Below are 20,595 nucleotides of genomic sequence, written 5' to 3' on the forward strand. Positions count from 1 at the left end.
TAGAGAGTCTCCAAAATGTTTTCTGGATTAAATTGTCAAACTGTAATGTTTGAGTCATATAAAGGGGTTTCACATCACCAAAAAATGGACAGGAGAAAATGGGTGCCCCTGAAGGAGCAGCCACGCCTTGAGTACATGCAGGGCCGCCATCAGGAATTTTGGGGCCCCATACAGCCTAAGTGTCTGGGCCCCCCCGCCATTTTAAAACTACTTCATTTTGTGACATACCAATTCTGTATTACATTTACCTTTATTTAGCAGCTTTACAAGGCTTAATCAGGCCCCAGTTCCCTCTCCGCAGTGCCGCACACCCGATGCCCCAACAATCCCCCTCCCTCCCCGTCCACCTTCTAACATCTTTCCACTGCCCCCTGTACCCATACCTCCCAACTTTTGAAGAACCAAAAGAGGGACAAAATGTGCGGCAAATTTAGCCCCACCCACCGTTATGTTGACTCCACCCATTCTCATTAATTTTTCATGTGCCCGCACACAGTATATTCCTCCTACAGTCACCTGTACATTATATGTCCCCCCTCTATCTCTCCCCCAGCTTCATATACACCCTTCATCTGCACCCAGTTTCATGTCTCCCACCCAATCTCTGCCCCCAGATTCATGTCCGCCCATCCATTTCTGCCCCCAGTTTCATGTTCCCCCCCTCCATCTCTGCCCCCAGTTTCATGTCCCCTCCATCTCTACCCCCAGATTCATGCCCTCCATCTCTGCCCCCATATTCATGTCCCCTCCATCTCTACCCCCAGATTCATGTCCCCTCCATCTCTGCCCCCAGATTCATGTCCCCTCTATCTCTGCCCCCATATTCATGTCCCCTCCATCTCTGCCCCCATATTCATGTCCCCTCCATCTCTGCCCCCAAATTCATGTCCCTCCATCTCTGCCCCCATTGTCATGCCGTCCTCTCCATCTCTGCCCCCATATTCATGTCCCCTCCATCTCTGCCCCCAGTGTCATGGCTTCCTCTCTCTGCCCCCAGTTTCACGTTCCACATTACACTGACTGACTTACCTTCTCCTTCGTTCCCTTGCAGCTCTCTGTGCGCCTCTCTCTCACTGGCGCACAGTTATAGACGCGATGTGACGTCATCACATCGCGTCTACAAGCCAGTAGCGGAGGCGGAGAAGCGAGGAGCTGACACAGGTCAGCTCCTCGCTTCAGCCGCATATGTGACAGCGAGAGAGGCGCGCAGCGGCGAAACAAGGAGCTGACCTGTGTCAGCTCCTCGCTTCGCCGCCGGCTACTGGCTTGTAGACGCGATGGCTGAAGCGAGGAGCTGACCTGTGTGAGCTCCTCGCTTCGCTGCTGCCGCCGGCTACTGGCTTTTAGACGCGATGTGATCACATCGCGTCTACAAGCCAGTAGCAGCGGCGGCGGTGAAGCGAGGAGCTGACACAGGTCAGCTCCTCGCTTCAGCTGCATATGTGTCAGGGAGAGAGGCGCGCAGCGGCGAAGCGAGAAGCTGACCTGTGTCAGCTCCTTGCTTCAGCCGCGTATGTCTTCAACTCAGATCTGTGTCCTCTGGATGCAGATCTGAGTTGAAATAGGACATACACAATGACTGCTACGGGCGCCAGGGGGCCGGCACACGATGGCGGGCCAAAACCGGGCCCCCCCCATTTTTCAATTTGGCCGGGCCCCTGACGCCAGTACCAGTAGTACTGCCCTATCGGCGGACCTGAGTACATGATACAGCTTATTTGCATGTAAACTAAAACTTGGTTTTCTTACCAGCAAGATTGCACTTTAGCATGAAAAAGTTATGTTCATTATATCAGTAGCTGCCCTAAGACAGCAAATACATAGTTTTGGCAGAAGAATGTCACAATAAGGAATATGCAAATTCCTTATTGATGGAAATTAGGAACTTTTTTTTTTTTATGTAGATTGTGAGCCCCACATAGGGCTCATAATGTACATTTTTCCCTGTCAGTATGTCTTTGGAATATGGGATGGAAATCCATGCAAACACGGGGAGAACATACAAACTCCTTGCAGATGATTTTTTGCCCTTGGCGGGATTTGAACACCAGGACTCCAGTACTGCAAGGCTGCAGTGCTGACCACTAAGCCACCGTGTGGCCCCCAGAAATTAGGAACTTGCTCCTAGTTCCAACTTTTAGAAGACTGTTCCCTATAAATTAATGCATGGATTTCAAAGAAACCTAAAGGCATAATCTGGTGATATTATTGTAGCAGGACATTCATGGTCTAATAAGTCCCTGTTCCGTCTCTCTCTAATAAGAGACATTACCCCACTGATACTGTCACAATGTCATAAATCTGGCTTACCTAATAGGTAAGACTTTCCATCCCCCAAGGGGTCTTTCTGGTATCTAGGAACATTGAATGGTGGAAGAATATGGAAGGTCTTCTCTAGCAAAGGCTCCAACCTCGAGGCAGATGGATCAGCAGAATGGAAAAAACTGTAAACTTGACTACAAGCAGGACGGGCCCGACAAACTGCAAAAGATGAAAAAAAAGGAAACATAATGGAACATGCAAAATAAATTAATGTAAACCAGTAGTTCAGACAGACTCAAGCATATATGAAATAGAATCTTTCAGGAACAATCTTATTATGGTCATCCTATACAGGAATAGGGTTTATAACACATTTTGTTAGAATACCCTGACAGTAAGGTGATCACTGGAGTGTTCTGCTGCTGAGAACCCCCCTATGGCCAAGCTGCATTCTGTGGGAAAAACAGGAGGCATAATGATTAACAGCACCACCACAGGAGGAATAAGGCATTACACACATGGATAGGACACAGAATTTTAGAATCATATATGTAATAGTGGGTTATTTAAAGAAAACAACCCCTTTAAGTAAACTGAGTAGCACTTTTTAGAGGGGCCTTATTTGTGCATCTTTACCTTCCTACCCCCTGAATTAATATGATAACTGATAGAGCCTGCTGCAGCTAGTAGTAATTATTGTAGGTCACCCCAACATTTTAAACAATAGTACTGTTCCGTATCTCTCTATAATCTCCTCCATGATGTGTCTTGGAGAGTAAGAGAAAATTAGGGAGACAAATTTCCTGATTTTTTTTCCCATAAACTGTCTATAGTAGACATCATGGTAGCTAGTCTTTACCCCCAGCGCAGGAACAACTGAGAATTAGAGAAAATCTGCAGTCAGGAAAACTGCTAGAAGTGCAGGATACAAGTTATATAATGGCCAAAAACAGTGCAAAAAAAAATAGTTACACAACAATTTATTATGAAAAGTTACCGGAAAGGATAGTTATCCTTTAAATGGGATTTCCAGGCTAAATAATTGATGACCAATCTTTAGGATAGGTCATCAATTAAAGATAGTCCAACATGCAGGCCCCAGGCTGATCAGCTGTTAAAGAGACATAGCATTCAGGGAAGTTTAGCAGCCCCTTCAGTACCTTCCAAGCAGAGCTGTGCAATGGCGGATTGGATGTGCTTGGTATCGCAGCTCAGTCTATTCACTTGAATGGGATTGAGCTGCAATCAGGTCATATGACTGTGACATCCCATGGCCTATGAAACATGGCCCTTAATGGATCCATGGGGGTCTTGTTGTTGAATCCCCATGTATCTTCAATTGATGATCTATCCGAAAGATGTGTCAGAATTTAAAAAGTACTGGAAAACCCCTTTGATCAATTTCATCCAGAGCTGTTTTTTCTTTTTAGCAATGCAGTTTAAACATAGTGTGAACCTAGTCCCATACTTAGAACAGAGCCCTGTTATATGCTAAAATACAGCAAGACGCTATTACAATTTCAAAATTCTAAACAAGAACAGATAATGTTACGGTCACATCTGCGTCTGAGTTTCTGTAAAGACACCATTGCAGTGTTCACCTGAAATCAGAAGAGACAATTTAAGTGTAAAAATAATAGACACCTAACAAACCCCGTTATAATCAATGGGGTCCATCGGGCTCAGTATGTACTATATATGCTGTTGTAATATTCCGCCTTTCCATTGTTCTGGTCCTCCAAAAGACCAGAACAAAGGACAGATCAGCACAAATGTGAACTTAGCCTAAGAAGGAAAGATCCATCAATGGCAGCTGGTTGGCAGTTTTTAGGTAACAACAATGTTAGGCTGAGTTCAGACAGGGTTTTTTTGGATTCCACGGCCTGGTTCAGCCCCAGATGTCTGCCTGAAGACACTCCCTCCTCTCCACTAGGCCCATTCATTTGGCCCTAATCTGGAGCGGAGGGCCACGACTGAATGCCAGTGCACTGCAGCGGCGTCCAGTCGCAGCTACCAGTTTTTTGGTCTGGAATCTGAGGCAGCTTTCGCGTCAAATTCCGGACCAAAAAACTCCATCGGAACTAAGCCTTAGAGTAAGCTGCAGAAAAATATTGATCTAAGATTTTTCATATATTTCCGTATTTGTTGGCACCAAAACAGTGTTATAAATAGAAGCTATGTTTATTTCATTCCATATTTCTCAAGCATGATCTATGAGCTCATGTATCGGCGGTCAGCGCTGAGCTATAATTATTCCTGGCATTAGCCGGCGCACATGCAGCTGCTTTCCTATCAGATCATATCGCTCACTTCTTTCCTTTAAATGATGTGGATCTGGGCAGAACAAATGAAACAGGACAGAAACAGGTTCAGCCACAAATTCTATTTCTACAAAGACTGATGCAATAAATGTACAGCAGGCCAAGTCTGTTGACAAAGCGCAGACACAGCGTACAGGTAGCTCATACTAAGCAACCATGAAGGGACATTACCGCTTATGTACATGACTACATTTGGCTCCATGCAGCACTGCACCTCCCATGAGGCGACCTGAAGCGACCGCTTCAGGCGGCGCTATGCCGGGGCCCTGGGGGAGGGCGGCATTTTTGCTGACCTAAGCCAGTCCAGGACAAGCTGTCCTGGACTGGCTTAGCGTCACTGTCACCGAGCGGTGGAATGGGGCATCCCTGTGGACACAGCATTGCTCCAGCGGCCACCCCTCATGCTCAGGCAGAGAGCAGGTCCTCTCCCTGCCTGCTCTCTGCCTGCTAACGACGCTCGCTCCGCTCGACCCCGCCCCCTCCGCTCGGCCCTTCTGCCATAGAGAGGTTCACAGGAATTGCATTTTTAATAACACCTTGCTACAACATGATAAAGGTGCGGGACTTGTTCTTTATAAAATGGGAAATGAAAGGGAAAAGATTTGTTGGGAAATGTTTCCCTAAACATAGATTTGTGAAGGGTGATTTTTTTATTTTTTTTTACGAAAAGTTTATATGTATCAAGTGTAATTTTTTTGTTATAATTTTAGATGTGTAAGATTTTTGTGCGTAGTTTTGCTATTTTTACAACTTGTAGAATTTTATGTGATGTTGTAAGACAATTTCCCTTGGGAAAAAATATAAATTGCTATCCATCTATGTAAAGGGGCGCACGAAAAAGTGACATAACAAAAGCAGTCCAATAGCTGTGGCAGAAAGAAGTTCAATTTCTGCTTAAGACAATCCATAGAAGAAGCACATAATTTATGAAAAGGCATTATCAAGACTGGTATAGATAAATCAGCCACGCAAAGTACAAAAGATTCTTGTATATACCGTATAATGTATGCTTAGTTTTTTCTTTTTTATCTTGGTTGGTTTGTGTAGACAAATATCTTAAAACTGGCATACTGTACACCAGCCTTAATAAACGATCCAAGAGGAGCAGGGAACGGGAGAAAAGACCTTGCGCCAAATGTGCGTTTCAGTATCGTCAGTGTATGCCAGTTTTCTAGCATAGAGAGAATGAAGAGTTTGCTCAGATATCTACAGTTAATGAACTTACAACAGTGATATGGCTTGGGGGGGGGCGGGGGTCTAGCAATGGTATGAGTACTGATATTATCAATTGTAATGTATTATATTCATTAAATAAACAATAAACAACATAATATATGTAATGTATGACGCCCAGATTAGGTCTATATGTTTAGGACGTGACTTTGAGCAGCAGCAATGAATTTCTCAAAAGATCAAACCAACACAAACAACCAAGGAAAAATGTATTTCTTCCGTAAATGTTTCCCAAGGTCTCCTGACAATGACAAGATTGTTTATTTTACACAATGCAGAAACATCTTGTTATTTTCTCAATTTCAGAAGTGGTTACAATTACACAGACGATTTACAGTAGAGGAATGAATATTTCGAGCGTCTCTCAGGGTAATTGTTTTGTTTTTCTTCCTGTCGTCCTATTCTCATTCAAAGTACATTATGTCAATGACGACAACAACAACACAAATATATTTAATAATATGTGAACTGTATAATGGCAAAAAACCTTACTGGACAAATTTCTTCTTTAAGAAACTGTTTTCCATCTTCAGCAATGTCCCAGAATATTGATAAGTCATGTTTAGATGGCGTAGCTTTATAGGCCAAACACTAAACGACTGGAATATATTAAAGAGTTTTTCACCGTGGTCATCAATTACAGCACTAATTGGAAGGGGTCTAAGGGTAAGTTCACATGGAGCTTTTTGGTGAGGATTTTGAGGCCGTATTCGCCTCAAAATCCTGACCAAAAACACAGCTCCCATTGAAATCAATGGGAGACGGTCAGGTGCTCAGAAGCGAGGTGCTCATTCCTCAGGCCGTTTCACCTCGTGATTCGGCCTGAAGGCACCCCCTCCTCCTGACTGGGCCCATCCATTGGGCTTAATCTGGAGCGGAGTGTGCGACTGGACCCGTTTTTTTTTTGGACCGGGACCTGAGGCCTGATTCCGGTCCAAAAAACCTCGTCTGAACTTATCCTAATGGCCAGAATAGTTTCAGATCCTCAGATTGAAAGGTCTATATAGCTAATTTCTCTGGTCCACAGGTGAACAAGACTACAGTGTACATTGTATGGAAAAAATATCTTCAGATTGTATTGTAGTTCAGAATTTTTTAGATGCATAATGTATGTTGAATATAATATATCAAAATTTTTATATGTGTATATATTTCTTATAACTTTTAATTTTTTTTTTTTTAAGCTTTTTAAGCCTCCCTAACAGACGTCGACCTGCAGTCAATAGATCACTTGTACCATAGACTACAAAACAAATGTCTATTGAGGCTTGCTACAGGGTAAACCGCTATACATACATTACTATGACAGGTCTGTCATGGAAGGAGGATGACTCTCATGACCTTACCATGCAGGAATGAAAGAATGTACCAAAAAACATGGCACAGGAGGGGGATTAAATGGGAGAATAAGCAGCACACAAAGGGTTGACACTGAGGTGACTCTAATGGCAGACATTACTGCTGGGGCTCCACTGCATAAACATTTTGCTCCTGAGTGGATGCCATATTTAAAGACCCAACATCTGCCGCACTATTACAATGGATGTTTGGAACAGGATAAGGACCCTTTACTGTCCTTTTGGGGAGTGGGCTGGCTTGGAATCTAGCTTAATCTAAGGTACCGGTAGGTGAAAGGACAGCTTGGGAGATAACATGTTTGAAAGCTTGTTGGACAGCTGGAAAGATGAATGGATTATCTGAAAGGAGAATGGGTTGTGTGATGGCGGGCAGTGCAGCCAATTTGCTCAGACTGTACTTTTTTGTTTTAATTTTAGAAATTAAACTGCCCCCCATTCAGGCAATTTAGATGTTGATGGAATCATGCATATTAAAGATTTGATCATCGATTGGATGGTTGCATCTCATTTGTCCAAAATGTAATGTGTGTAGCCAGCTTTTTCCCCATCCACATTCATTTACATGCACGGTGCTATAAAGTATGGGTTCTCTGTAAACTTCAATGAAAATCAATTTATTTTGGGGATTACAGACTCACAAAATCTGCTTAGCAACTTAGATCAGAGAAGCTGCTTCTGTAATTGATTTCAGACATGCGGGCCTGTGTGCAGTGTTATCAAATACACCTAATACATCTCTGCTGCTAGCCTTCTCTAGCTCTATAGCTGAAATGTGCAGTCTCGGAGATCTCATTGCCTCTGAGTAAAGCGTGGCATGCTGCAAACCAGAAATGTACAATATTTTTGGAGTTGCTTTTTTTAATTGGTGACATATGAGGCTTTACTTAAAGCAATTCTGGCAGGTCCAAAATGCCTCTAAATCCTATAATATATGTGTAGAGATCTTTAATACGAACAGCAATGTATCTATGTAGTGACAAACCAGTGAAGCTAAAAGACCCCTTTACAAAGTTGATACATCAGAAATGGGTCTTGACTATACTTTCCAACATTAGTACCTTATTGTGTAGAAAAATGGTGCTTGCTGCGCACATTTTTTTGGCACAACACCCCTTCTAGATATTGCCATGCCCCATTTCTTGTGACGTGGACACACAATGTGCTGGTACATTCCTTTTTAAGGTATCTAAGATGTATATAATAAAATGAGCCCTAACATAGAAGATGCCAGAACTTGGGGTCACCTGGTGCCCCTAGACCATTGGCAGGTATGGTAGTGGCCTGTACAAGAGGAATGGCTAAAGGCAAAGTCATCACACCTTATACAACACATCAATACAAATTAATAACTAAGCACAATTAACAAACAATATTCTACTTTCTGCATTTTCCTTATATATTGTATGAACATCTGTGTCACTTATTTCCAAACCTGTCCACTAATCACTGCAGGATTACAGAGATTCTATCATTAGAATTGCTTTTTTAACAAAGAACACGTTGGAATAACCTTAAAGGGGCTCTATCAGCAAAATCATGCAGATAGAGCCCCACATATGCGTAAATAGCCTTTAAAAAGGCTATTCAGGCACCGTAAATGTTATATTAAAAACTACCCCCCAGTTTTAAAATAATCATCCATGCCTCTTCTTCCTCGGGTCTTGTCTTCCTCTGGCGCTCGTGAACGGACATTGATAAAAAAAAATGGCCTGGGCGCATGCGCAGTAGAATGCGGCTTCTACTACGGCTACTGCGCATGCGCCCAGGCTATTTTTTTTTATCAATGTCCGTTTGCGAGCGCCGAAGGAAGACGGGACCCGAGGACATCGGAGGAAGAGGAGGCGTGGATGAAGATGAAGACACACCCTGAATGCCCGCCCACAGTGCACGATGCGTAAGTAGAGCACATTCTTTTTTAGGTTATTATTTTAAAACTAGGGGGTAGTTTAATATAACATTTACGGTGCCTGACTAGCCTTTTTAAAGGCTATTCACGCATATGTGGGGCTCTATCAGCATGATTTTGCTGATAGAGCCCCTTTAAGAAAGACTATTTTTCTTTTGCCTTTCTTTTTCTGATCTGTGCCACCGTTCCTGAGAATTTTCTTATTTCTTCCATATGTAAATGAGTTTTCAGATAGCACAGGGGTCATTCCTCTTTGCTCAAACAGCACAGGGGCTCAGCGGCATGGTGGCTCAGTGGTTAGCGCTGGAGTCCTGGGTTCAAATCCAACCAAGGACAACATCTGCAAGGAGTTTGTATGTTCTCCCTGTGGTTGAGTGGGTTTCCTCCCACACTCCCAAGACATGTTAAAAAAGAAAAAAAATAGTCCAGGTTGTGTCCCTCTCCTGTGCTGTCTGAAAACTCTCTACACGTCCATCTTCTACCAGCTACACCTTCAGCTGAAAGCACCGTACAGGCGCTTGTGTAAGAGGCCACAGGAAATGCCTGAAGACACTTGCAGTCGACACTTTCAGCAGGAGAGGCGCTAGGGAGAAGAAGATGGACGCGTCACTAGAGTTTTCGGACAGCATAGGGAACACCACCTGGGCTGTTTTTTTTTTTCCCCCTATCAGTATGTCTTGGGAGTGTGATCGGAAACTATGCAAACACAAGGAGAACATACAAACTCCTTGCAGATGTTGTCCTTGGTTCCCTTTTTTTGTGGCCAAATGGGTGCTTGTGTAAGAGACCACAGGAAAATGGCCAACAGACATGCACAGTCGGCACTTTTGGCTGAAGATGCGGCAAAGGGGTGGTTGGGAGAAGAAGATGGACGTGCCACTGTTGAGTTATAGATCTATTCATAAGAACAGATCTAGTAATGATCCTACAAAAACAGATCTAGAATTGCTAAGAAAATAAAATTAATATAGACAAAACAATCTAAGAGAACAGGTCTACCATTGGTCAGGAAATAAAAGTAAGACAGATGAATGGCATCCATATAGTGTATATGAATATTATAGTATTATTGTCTATGGTTTTCCCATAAATATCATGGGCAGGGCATGTTATGGTTTTCAGAAACTGCAGCATTTTAAAGAAAGTTTGCATATTAATACTTCATTACATGAATATGACATCTAGTCCCAGGCAGTGGTTTCCAACTTGAGACTCTTCACCTGTTGCAAACCTACAACTCCCAGCATGATCAGCCAGCAATAGTAGAAAGCCACAGGTTACAGACCAGAGCAATAGAGGATAATAAAGCTTCTGTGAACAAGGCTTAAATGTCATTTTAATTTTACGATGCAAACTAAATGAAATCGCAATAATACAGCGATCACTGGAAACCAATATATAAGAACCCATCACCCAGAAAGCTTCCAATTCTAGTTATGACAGGGATAATAAGATATAGAAAGATTAGAGGGAGGTAAGGATAACTCAGATAATAATAGTGAAAAGCAGGCAGAGATAAATAAGAATATGTAGCAGCTGAAATGCTTCAGAGAACAGTAGGAAAGTATTAGAGAAGTTAATCAATGAACCAATGTAAAGCGGTTCAGATCTGCTCCACTGCACAACTGCATCATAAACGCTGTGCACTGAAGGATCCCATCAGCCTGGGGACACAGACTTGCACATTACTTATGCCAGCAAGGACTTCTGGTAGTCATGTGTACAATAAATGGGGAAACCTGATTTTTGTAACCACACATGAGGAATGGAGCACAAAAACTAGTCAAATTCTAGGTCTCTAAGGACTTTGTTCTTTTAATGAGGATTTATTGTTTTTCAGTATGAACATACAGTACATCGCTTTATCATGAAAGAACTTCAGCCAAGAATAAAAAAAAATGTCTATGAGAGTGTTTTTATCTATTCATTATTTATGGTTACAATAATATAGTTACAATATGGTTTCTACAATGTAGCAGTGCTATTGTTCTATTATTTATGCACTAAAATATGCATGTTCTATCTACAAGTATGTCTGCTCTTCATGGTCTGTGATGACCTCATATTAAAGTCTATTAAAGGGGTTTTCCCATCTCACTGTTTTAGAGGTTTGCTTGCTGTCTCTTCTTCTCACTTCCTGTATCCCCCCCTCCCAGCTTCCTGAACGGGATACTATAAAATATCACAATACTTATGCAGATCAGATAATATGCAGATGCTTGTACAGAATGAATTCGGTGTTATTTGTGTCTTTACATAGAGAAATAACAAACAGGCTTTATCAGCAAACTGATTGTCCTGCAGCAGAGCAGTGAGTGATGTCACTTGTCCTATCTCACAGGTCTGTGGTTATAGCAACACTGTGTAAACAATGCGAGGAATAAGTTCACATTAGAGGCAAACAAAGAAGCATTTCTAAAGTAATACATTTAGGAAAAGTCTTCAATTTACATAAATTACCAGTATAGATAAGATCCTTGAGATGGGACAACCCCTTTAAACTGCAGATCCAGACTACAGAACAGAGATTAAAAGGGTGTACAGGATATATTTAAAGATAGGCCTTAAGTATCAGATCAAGGGGGGCTGGCATCCAGATTCCTATAGGTCAGCTGTACGGTCCTGCTTCTGATGTCCGTACTATACACAACACAGGGCTGCAAGCCGTTGGCTCTGGTGCCTGCATAGTGGCCAGGTACTGGTACTACAGCTCAGCTCCCACTGAAATAAAGCTGCAGTACGTGTACCCAACCACTATACAGGGTACAGATCCAACGGTTTCCGGTTCCTTGTTGTGCATAGTATGGGTGTCAGAATTGGCCCCATAGAGCTGACCAGTACAGGGGCCACATGTCCGATATTCTAAGGATAGGCCTTTAAAAACACATCCTGAAGAACTCCTTTCACTATAGGGTTTTACTATTATGCAATATAAGGAAATACCAGTATTTTTTTATCTTTATTGTGACAATGAGAAAAAAAAATACCCTCTAGGGATATATTGTATTTGGGATTTTTTTTTCAATTTCCACAACCCACTGTGATGTACATCATCTATTATGTAAAAGCAGAAGAGTAAGCTAAGTTAAAGAGGACCTTTCACCACATTGGCCAAGCTTTTTGCATCATTTAATAGTCTCTTCTCCAGTGATTGCAGCAGCGGTGGAGTGTTTGCTCTAGCCCCCACCACTTCCAAGCAATAAATACTGTTAGTTTGGGTCCCTGATATAGGCTCTGTTCTATCAGATGGTCAGCGTCAGGCAGGAGCAGGTAAGGGGTGTGATTCTGACCTCTGATTGTAACTGTGAATCCTACTCCCTTTACTGCTCCTGCCTGTCACTGCCCTTCTGACAATACAGAGTTCAAGTGCCTGCTCTGGAATGGTGGGAGCTAGAGAAAAAAAATTCCAATTTTGCCGGAATTAGTGGAAGGGCACTTATTAACAGATATTAAATTTGGTGAGAGTGGTGAATGATCCTCTGTAAAACAACTGCTATTCTTTACAGTTAAAAATATATACCTACATTATGCTCATATGTATAAAATAGGCAATAGGCCGACTATGTAATTGCCCACAAGGAAAATAGGATTAATAGACTGCTCCCTATTAATGTCTATTATCTAGAATAACAGCTAATGCAGTATGGCCTCCTCTTTATTTTTAGAGACAGGCAGGGTTTCTACTGATATTCAATGAGTATGTTGTCTAACTTACATAAATTGGTGCCCACTGCCTATGAAAGGTGAGTTTTCTGTGTTCATGTAAGGGTATGTTCACATGGAAAATTTGTCTTCATTTTCCGCCACCGGCATTTTCACCACGGTCTAGCCGCGACCAGATACTGGTATTGTACATTGGCATTCCGTCGTGGCATCCCACTGCTGATTAGTCTCGGATGAATAAACCTAATCAGCAGGGAGTCTTGAGCCGTGGACTGCCACGGGGTCCGCAGCAAGATCAAGCAAACCATTTCTTTTTCAGTGTTCTTCTGTGATCTCTGCTTCTCATTGAAAACAATGGAAGGCAGATTCCAGGAAGAATGGGCGAAATATGGCCCTCAAACCCACTGCAAATTCCGCCATGTGAGCACAGCTTTATATTACACACATAGATATGTTTATTATGTTAGTGTGCCCTGGCATCTGTTGTGCTATATGATAAGGCACAGCAATAATATGGGTATAATAGGCTAAATATACATATTTTTCATTTGTGAATATTAAATAATCTTATAACACAGCACCCCCATTACCTTCCACTCCCTGTTCCTTACGTTTCCCTTTCTGTTTTTAGTGCTATAGTCTATGATCTCACTTATGGTCTCTGTGCATTATAATTCAGCTTTAAACATATTTATTGCCTGGTGCTGCGACACAACTGTGGTTATTATCCATGTATTTTGTACTATGATTTCTCTATGTATCTATGACCCATGTTCTGTGACATCAATGGAGTCCTTAGCCTTTAGCTGTGGCAACATTGTATATTATCCCTGTTCTGTGGATTGTGTTTTGTTCCTTTTATTCCGTGGCATTGTTGGGTGCATCAGCATTGTATTATAATGTTATAATTATCATTCTTGTGCAGCGACATCTCTGCGTTTTAGCCATTAGCTGTGACATCTCAGTGTTGATCTTCCCTACTCTATGATATTGTCCTTGTTTCCAGATAAGCAGATTATTGACAAACATTAACATTAGCAGTAAGCAATAAAAAATTTAAAGGGAACGGGTCACCAGAAAATAACCTGTTTTATGTAACACATTATAAAATCTTTTTCATTATTTAATTTTCCATGTTGCTATCTCCATTCTTTTTCGTTTTTTTAAGTACTATAACCTACAATTTTCATTCAGGGCGCTAACTTAATAATAAACAGACACCTGCTAATTCTGTATGGGTTCTCTTTGTAATCATCATGGGATTTGCAAAATTACAATAAAAGATAACACCACTAATCTATCATTTCAGCCACTATGCAGAAGAGAAGTTCTGGCAATATGGCAGCCCCATAATCATGTATAGAAAATAGAATTAGAAAAAAAATCATATATTTCACTATTTGGTTTTAATAAATAAAATGGCAGATTCCATTTCAGTTTTTATGATCCATACTGTATCACTACTGTATTACTGTCTGTTCCACAGGATTGGCGAATAGCAAATGTGGCGCCAATTTTCAAAAAGGGGTGTAAAAGGGAACCTGGAAACTATAGGCCAGTAAGTTTAACTTCTGTGGTGGGAAAGATATTTGAGGGCTTTCTAAGATATGCTATCCTGGAGTATCTCAAATTAAATAATCTTATAACACCCAATCAGCATGGGTTTATGAGGAATCGGTCCTGTCAGACTAATCTGATCAGCTTCTATGAGGAGGTCAGTTCAAGATTGGACATGGGCAATGCAGTAGACGTGGTGTACCTGGACTTTTCAAAGGCTTTTGATACTGTTCCACTTAAACGGTTGGTATGCAAAATGAGAATGTTGGGACTGGGGGAAAACATATGCATTTGGGTTAGCAACTGGCTCACTGATAGGAAACAGAGGGTACTTGTTAATAGTAAATATTCAGACTGGGCCACAGTCACCAGTGGGGTGCCGCAAGGGTCAGTATTAGGTCCTCTCTTGTTTAATATCTTTATTAATGACCTGGTAGAGGGTTTACAAAGCAGGGTGTCTATATTTGCAGATGATACTAAACTTTGTAGGGTAATCAATAATGAGGAGGATAGTAGAATATTACAGGGGGACCTAAGGAAACTGGAAGCATGGGCGGAGACTTGGCAAATGAAGTTTAATGTTGACAAATGTAAAGTAATGCACTTTGGGCGACATAATAAAATGTATGACTATGTACTAAATAGTAAATTACTGGGTAAGACTGTCAATGAAAAAGACTTAGGGATTTTGGTGGACAGCAGGCTTACCTTTAATGACCAGTGCCAGGCAGCTGCTGCCAAGGCAAATAAAGTTATGGGATGCATCAAAAGAGGTCTAGATTCTCATGACAAGGACATAGTTATGCCTCTATACAAATCACTGGTACGGCCACACTTAGAATATTGTGCGCAATTTTGGGCCCCGATATACAAGAAAGTCATAAGTGAACTTGAAAAGGTGCAAAGACGGGCAACCAAAATGATTAGGGGAATGGGTGGACTGGAGTACAACGATAGATTAACAAACTTGGGGTTATTCAGTTTAGAGAAAAGACGTCTACGGGGAGATCTAATAACAATGTACAAATACATGAAAGGACAATACAAAGAACTTTCTAAGGATATTTTTACTCCTAGGCCAGTGAGAGTGACAAGAGGACATCCTCTACGTCTGGAGGAGAGAAGGTTTCACCAGAAACATAGAAGGGGATTCTTCACAGTAAGAACAACGAGGCTCTGGAACTCTCTGCCCCAGGAAGTGGTGATGGCGGATTCACTGAACAAGTTCAAAGTGGGCCTGGATGCCTTTCTTGAAGAGAAAAATATAATGGGTTATGGTCTATAGATTTTAAGGACACATTGATCCAGGATTTTATACTGACTGCCAGATTGGAGTCGGGAAGGAATTTTTTCCCCTGAAATAGGACAATTGGCATGAGCCTCATGGGGTTTTTTGCCTTCCCCTGGATCAACACTGTAGGGATTGTAGGGTTATAGGTTGGACTTGATGGACTCATGTCTTTATCCAACCTCATCTACTATGTAACTATGTAACTGTATCTCAGTCTTTTGTTATAACACCATTGACCATTATCCGTGTACGGTGACACTATTGTTCCACAACATCCCACTGTGCATGTGCCTTGCATTATAATATGCTCAATATTCCAGTACTGTGACATCACTATGTTTATTATGTGATTTTGTTACATAACAACTCGTTACATTATTCCCATACAATGACATCACTACGTGCAATAACTGTGATTATTATCCGTCTACTGTGATATTATTGCCTCGTTCTGTGACATCATAAATCATACCCAGCTTGGGCAGCCCTAATGCAAAATTGATTTTCATCACACCTGAAACAAAGTCACAAAAAAACTCTCCCACCTGCTCTGATACATGCTCAATAATATTCAATGCTATGGACATTTAGCTTCACGTCACTTCAATTGCTCAATGAGTTTGAAAAGTGTCAAACATTATTCTGGGACAGAATTGTGCTCAGAACAATTATTCATTTCACCCACTATTCCTACCTGGAAAACTGCATGAAAAGCTCAGCATATGCCCCATTCTCAATAGATATAAGGTTTACATTACAAAATTATCTTTATATATCTGTCGTTCAGCATTATATAGATGCAGCAATCTTCTTCTTGAATCTAACTTTCTGCACCGCGCTTACTCCCAACAAAAGCCAATGAATGCAATGGAAAAACACAGAGACCCACACAATACACCTTGATCTTAAGCTCTGTTCACATCTGCATTTGGTATTCTGTTCGGGGAGTCTGCATGGGAACCCCCCGAACGGAATACTGAACTAAACTGCAAGTGGTGTGCAGTGAAAGCACTTGGACCCCATAGAATATAATGAGGACCGTGTGCTTGCCGTGTACTGCCCACATGAATCATGCAGACAGGAAAGTAGATTGTGAAGTACTTTCCTGTTCACATGATCCCTACGGAGATCTGTCGGCAAGCACACGGACCCCATTATAGTCTATTGGGTCTGTGTGCTGTCACTGTACAGTTGCGTTCAATATTCTGTTTGGGGGGGTCCTCATGTGGACTCCCCTGTACGGAATACAAATGCTGATGTGAACAAGGCCTTATAAGACTGCAAGTTCCCAGAGGAATGAGGGATCAGATTACATGTGCCCATAAAAGTTTATGGAGGGGGAGTGTGGGAGGAGAAGCCAAATGGCAGAAGGGGTGAGAAATACGGTGGTTCTGCAGCCAACAGTAAGTTTTCTATCTTACCTAAGTGCTTTCTTTACATTAGTATTATGTAGCTGTTCTCTATAATACATTCCATGCTACTTCTGAGTGAGTAAGAGCATTAGAAAGCAGAATCTCCAGTTTTCCCCATGTTCTATCTATGGGAGACACCATAGCACCCAGTCTCTACCTGCCAAAAAACCCTACAGGAGAGAAAACTTGCAAAAAAATCTTCAGAATTTGAATCTTATAATGGCCAAAAATATTGTTGATGTTCATATACACGTAAAAATCTATTTGAGAGACTAAATACTGTAGACTTTGAGATAGAATCTGAGACAGAAGATGTGAATGAAGCTTTGTTGGAACAGATGACAAGAGAGACTTGGGTTGACGTGTTGCATACAGTACTTTTCATTAAAGCCATACATTGTAAAAGTACTGGCAGGTGTTAAAGGAGCATTCCAGACTAAAAATGTGATGCCCTCCCCTAAAGATAGGTCACCAATATCAGATCTGTTGTGGTTCGATGCCACCATCAATTAGCTGTAGTAAATATTACACAGTACATGGAACAGGAAGCAGACAGCTCTGTTCTCTGTGTAGTGGCCAAATGGAGTCACTGCAGTTTAGGACCTATTTAAATGAATAGGAGCTGATTTGCAGTGCTTGTGTTGGCCACTACAGAACAGAGCGGTCAGCTTCCTCCTCCTTTCTCTGTGTATTAGCCAGTGAGAACGGCTGACCGATTGGGGGTGCTGGTTGCCTGACCCCACTGATCTGATACTGATGAACTATTAATATAGGTAATCAGCCTGGAAAACCCATTCTATTTTTATTCTGGCCATATATATTTTTCATGCTGGATACAGGTCATTTATGTACCTGTTTTATGTAGTTCATGACTCATTTGTCCATATAGGTCTTTATTACGTAAGGGTTATTGGGTTAATGAGCAATTTCATGGTATATTTGCTTTTCAAATACAAGGCATTGGTGCTGTTTAGCATCACTAAGTCTGTCTGACTGATGTCTACAAGCCCCATTAAACATAATCTACTAGATTCTTAAATATTATCTTAGTGTTTGTATTTTTCTTATTCTATTACTTCCTGAATTCATTATACATTAGTTAATCCTATTAATGGGCGCCAGGATGATACTTATTTTACTGAATGATCTAATTTTAATAGGTGGGAAATAAACACATTTCTTCAATAAATAACATTTAACATGTTTTAATTTGATTTAATTAACTTATTACAGCTAGCATGAATCACTTACCCTAGTAGGGAGGTGAAAATCAGATAAAATGCAATTCAGTGGGGAAAAAAAGAAAGTAACTGTTCATTTGGACGCCTTAATAAAAATGCTGCCAAGGTGACTATGTAAAAAATTCTATTTATATCATACAGCGTATTTTATAATCTGCATTTACACCAGGCAATTTCTACAGGATGAAACAAATATGAATGGCAGCTATAAGACACTGTGTACAAAAGATAGACTTCGAGAACATTTGTGAACACAAAAAAAATTCAGCATCACTCTGTTAGCAGCAAAAGCATCACTGTATATTAGGGTTGAGCGATCGTGTTCGGACAAGATCGGATACCGATCGGCGATCGAGAAAGTTTCACGATCGCCATCGGAATTCCGAACACGATCTTTTTATGTGGGATCGAGATCGGTGATCTTTTCCCACAATGCTTTGCTTAGCCTTCACACTGAGTATACGCTGTATACTCAGTGTGAAGGCTCTGCTGCAGTTCCATAGGAATGAATGGAAGCAGCCGACACACAGCCTTAACCCACTGCGTGCCGGCTGCCTCCATTCATTCGAATGGGAGGCTAAAGTAAACATTTCTAGCAGCTACTTACCTCTAGAGATGGTTGCTCCGGTGCCCTCCTCCTTGCCTCGCTGCCCCGCCTCCCAGGTTAGTGTTTAAAGCGCTAGGTAGGCGGGGCTTGTGGCTTAGGAGAGTGTGGGCGGATACAGGGCAGGGAGACGTGACGTCTCCCCTCCCAGTACCCGCCACACTCTCCTAACCTGCCCACACTCTCTTAACCTGGCAGGGAGGGGGCAGCGAAGAAAGAAAAGCAGCGTGGAGCAGCAGCGAGGTGAAGAAGGAAGGCACAGGGCACAGGACCAGCCATCTCTGGAGGTAAGTGAACACCAGGGGGGACTAAGTAGCCAGAGGATTAAAAAAAAATCCTCTGGCTACTTTAGTGATTCACTACACAGCGTGGATTCTAACAATTCATAGATTTCATGCTGTATAGTGAATAGGATTGCTTTTAAAATCCGATCTCCGGTTAATAAAAAAAATCCCATTGACTTGCATTGGGATCGGAATTGGGATCGAGATCGGGTTCGAATGAAAAATTATCGGAAATCGGATTTTAAAATCGATCCTGAAAAGTCAAGATCGGCTCAACCTCAACAAACTGTATATACATGACCTACTGTATAGAAAAATACATGAACATTAGGTTCTTGGTCTACAATTTTGATCAAACTGTATAAGCCCATGTGTCACAACATGGCAGTCCCTACACTGACCTCTCTTTAGACCTTGTGACTCTCTTTAGACCAAGTGACTGACCTCTCTTTAGACCTTGAATTAAGGAAAAGTGTATTTCAGCCATGTTATTCTTAGTATACACTACAAGCAGTGCTTAAATTGGGGAAAAAATTTAGGGGGAACTTTGAAGTAATTAACTTCCCCCACCCCACGACCATCCCCCAGAAAATCCCGACTGACTTCCCCCCCCCCACACTATTATGCTCCATAGTGGCCACTGCGCACAGTATTATGCACCATAGTGACCCCTGCACAAAATATTATGCCCCATAGTGGCCCTTGCACTTAGTATTATGCTGCATTATGGACACCCATGAACAATTATTATACTCTGAGGTCTTTTCAGACCCAAGAGTATAATACAAACTTAAAAACTACTGTTACTTACCTCTCTCTGGCTCCGGCGCACTCCCTGCATATGACATCCATCTTAAATGATATACGGGACGTCACTTGAGCAAGGGCTTGCGTTGCGATGCGTAAGGATGCAAGCCCTGGCCCATGTGATGTCTGGGATATCACCAAGTAGGTCTGAAGCCTTCCAGAGCCAGGAGAGGTAACATTTTTTTTATGTTCCAAATTCCACTTCAGACACATTCAATTATTGAGGCTTTGATTTCTTTATACCGGAACACTGAAAGACAGTTTTTAATTATGTCAGACCTGAGTTCCGGCACGTTCCCGCCCAATTTAACCACTGATTACAAGTAGTATCCTCTCTGGATCTACATCAGTGAGGAAAAACTGGTTTGAGTTAGACTAAATATGTTGGAAAGTGGTGAGTGAGGCGTAGGTTGGGGGATCATTTTGGTAAAGATGAGTTGATCCAGGGTTGCTGGTTGGGAAAGGAATTGTTCCCTGACATGGGGAATTTGGCTTCAGCCTCATGGGTTTTTTTTTTTTTTTTGCTTTCCTCGGTATCAACACTGTAGGGATATAGGTTGGACTCACTACAAACTATGACCTGAGCCTTTCAATGAATAAAAGTGGAGTGTAATTCATTCATATTATCCTATAATTCTAAAATCATCCATGGACAG

At 41.7% G+C, this 20,595-nt stretch overlaps 1 protein-coding gene across 1 annotated transcript in view; it reads right to left on the reverse strand.

Moving 5' to 3' along the window:
- PITPNM3 (PITPNM family member 3) overlaps positions 1-20,595 on the reverse strand; it is a 425,437-nt gene that overhangs the window by 35,512 nt on the left and 369,330 nt on the right. The window contains exon 10 of the mRNA XM_075263884.1: positions 2,311-2,481. Coding sequence (XP_075119985.1) covers positions 2,311-2,481 — 171 coding nt within the window. The remainder of the gene's footprint in view (positions 1-2,310; positions 2,482-20,595) is intronic.

The sequence above is a fragment of the Leptodactylus fuscus genome, chromosome 2 (genome assembly GCF_031893055.1).
Source record: "Leptodactylus fuscus isolate aLepFus1 chromosome 2, aLepFus1.hap2, whole genome shotgun sequence".
NCBI classification, from domain to species: Eukaryota; Metazoa; Chordata; class Amphibia; order Anura; family Leptodactylidae; genus Leptodactylus; species Leptodactylus fuscus.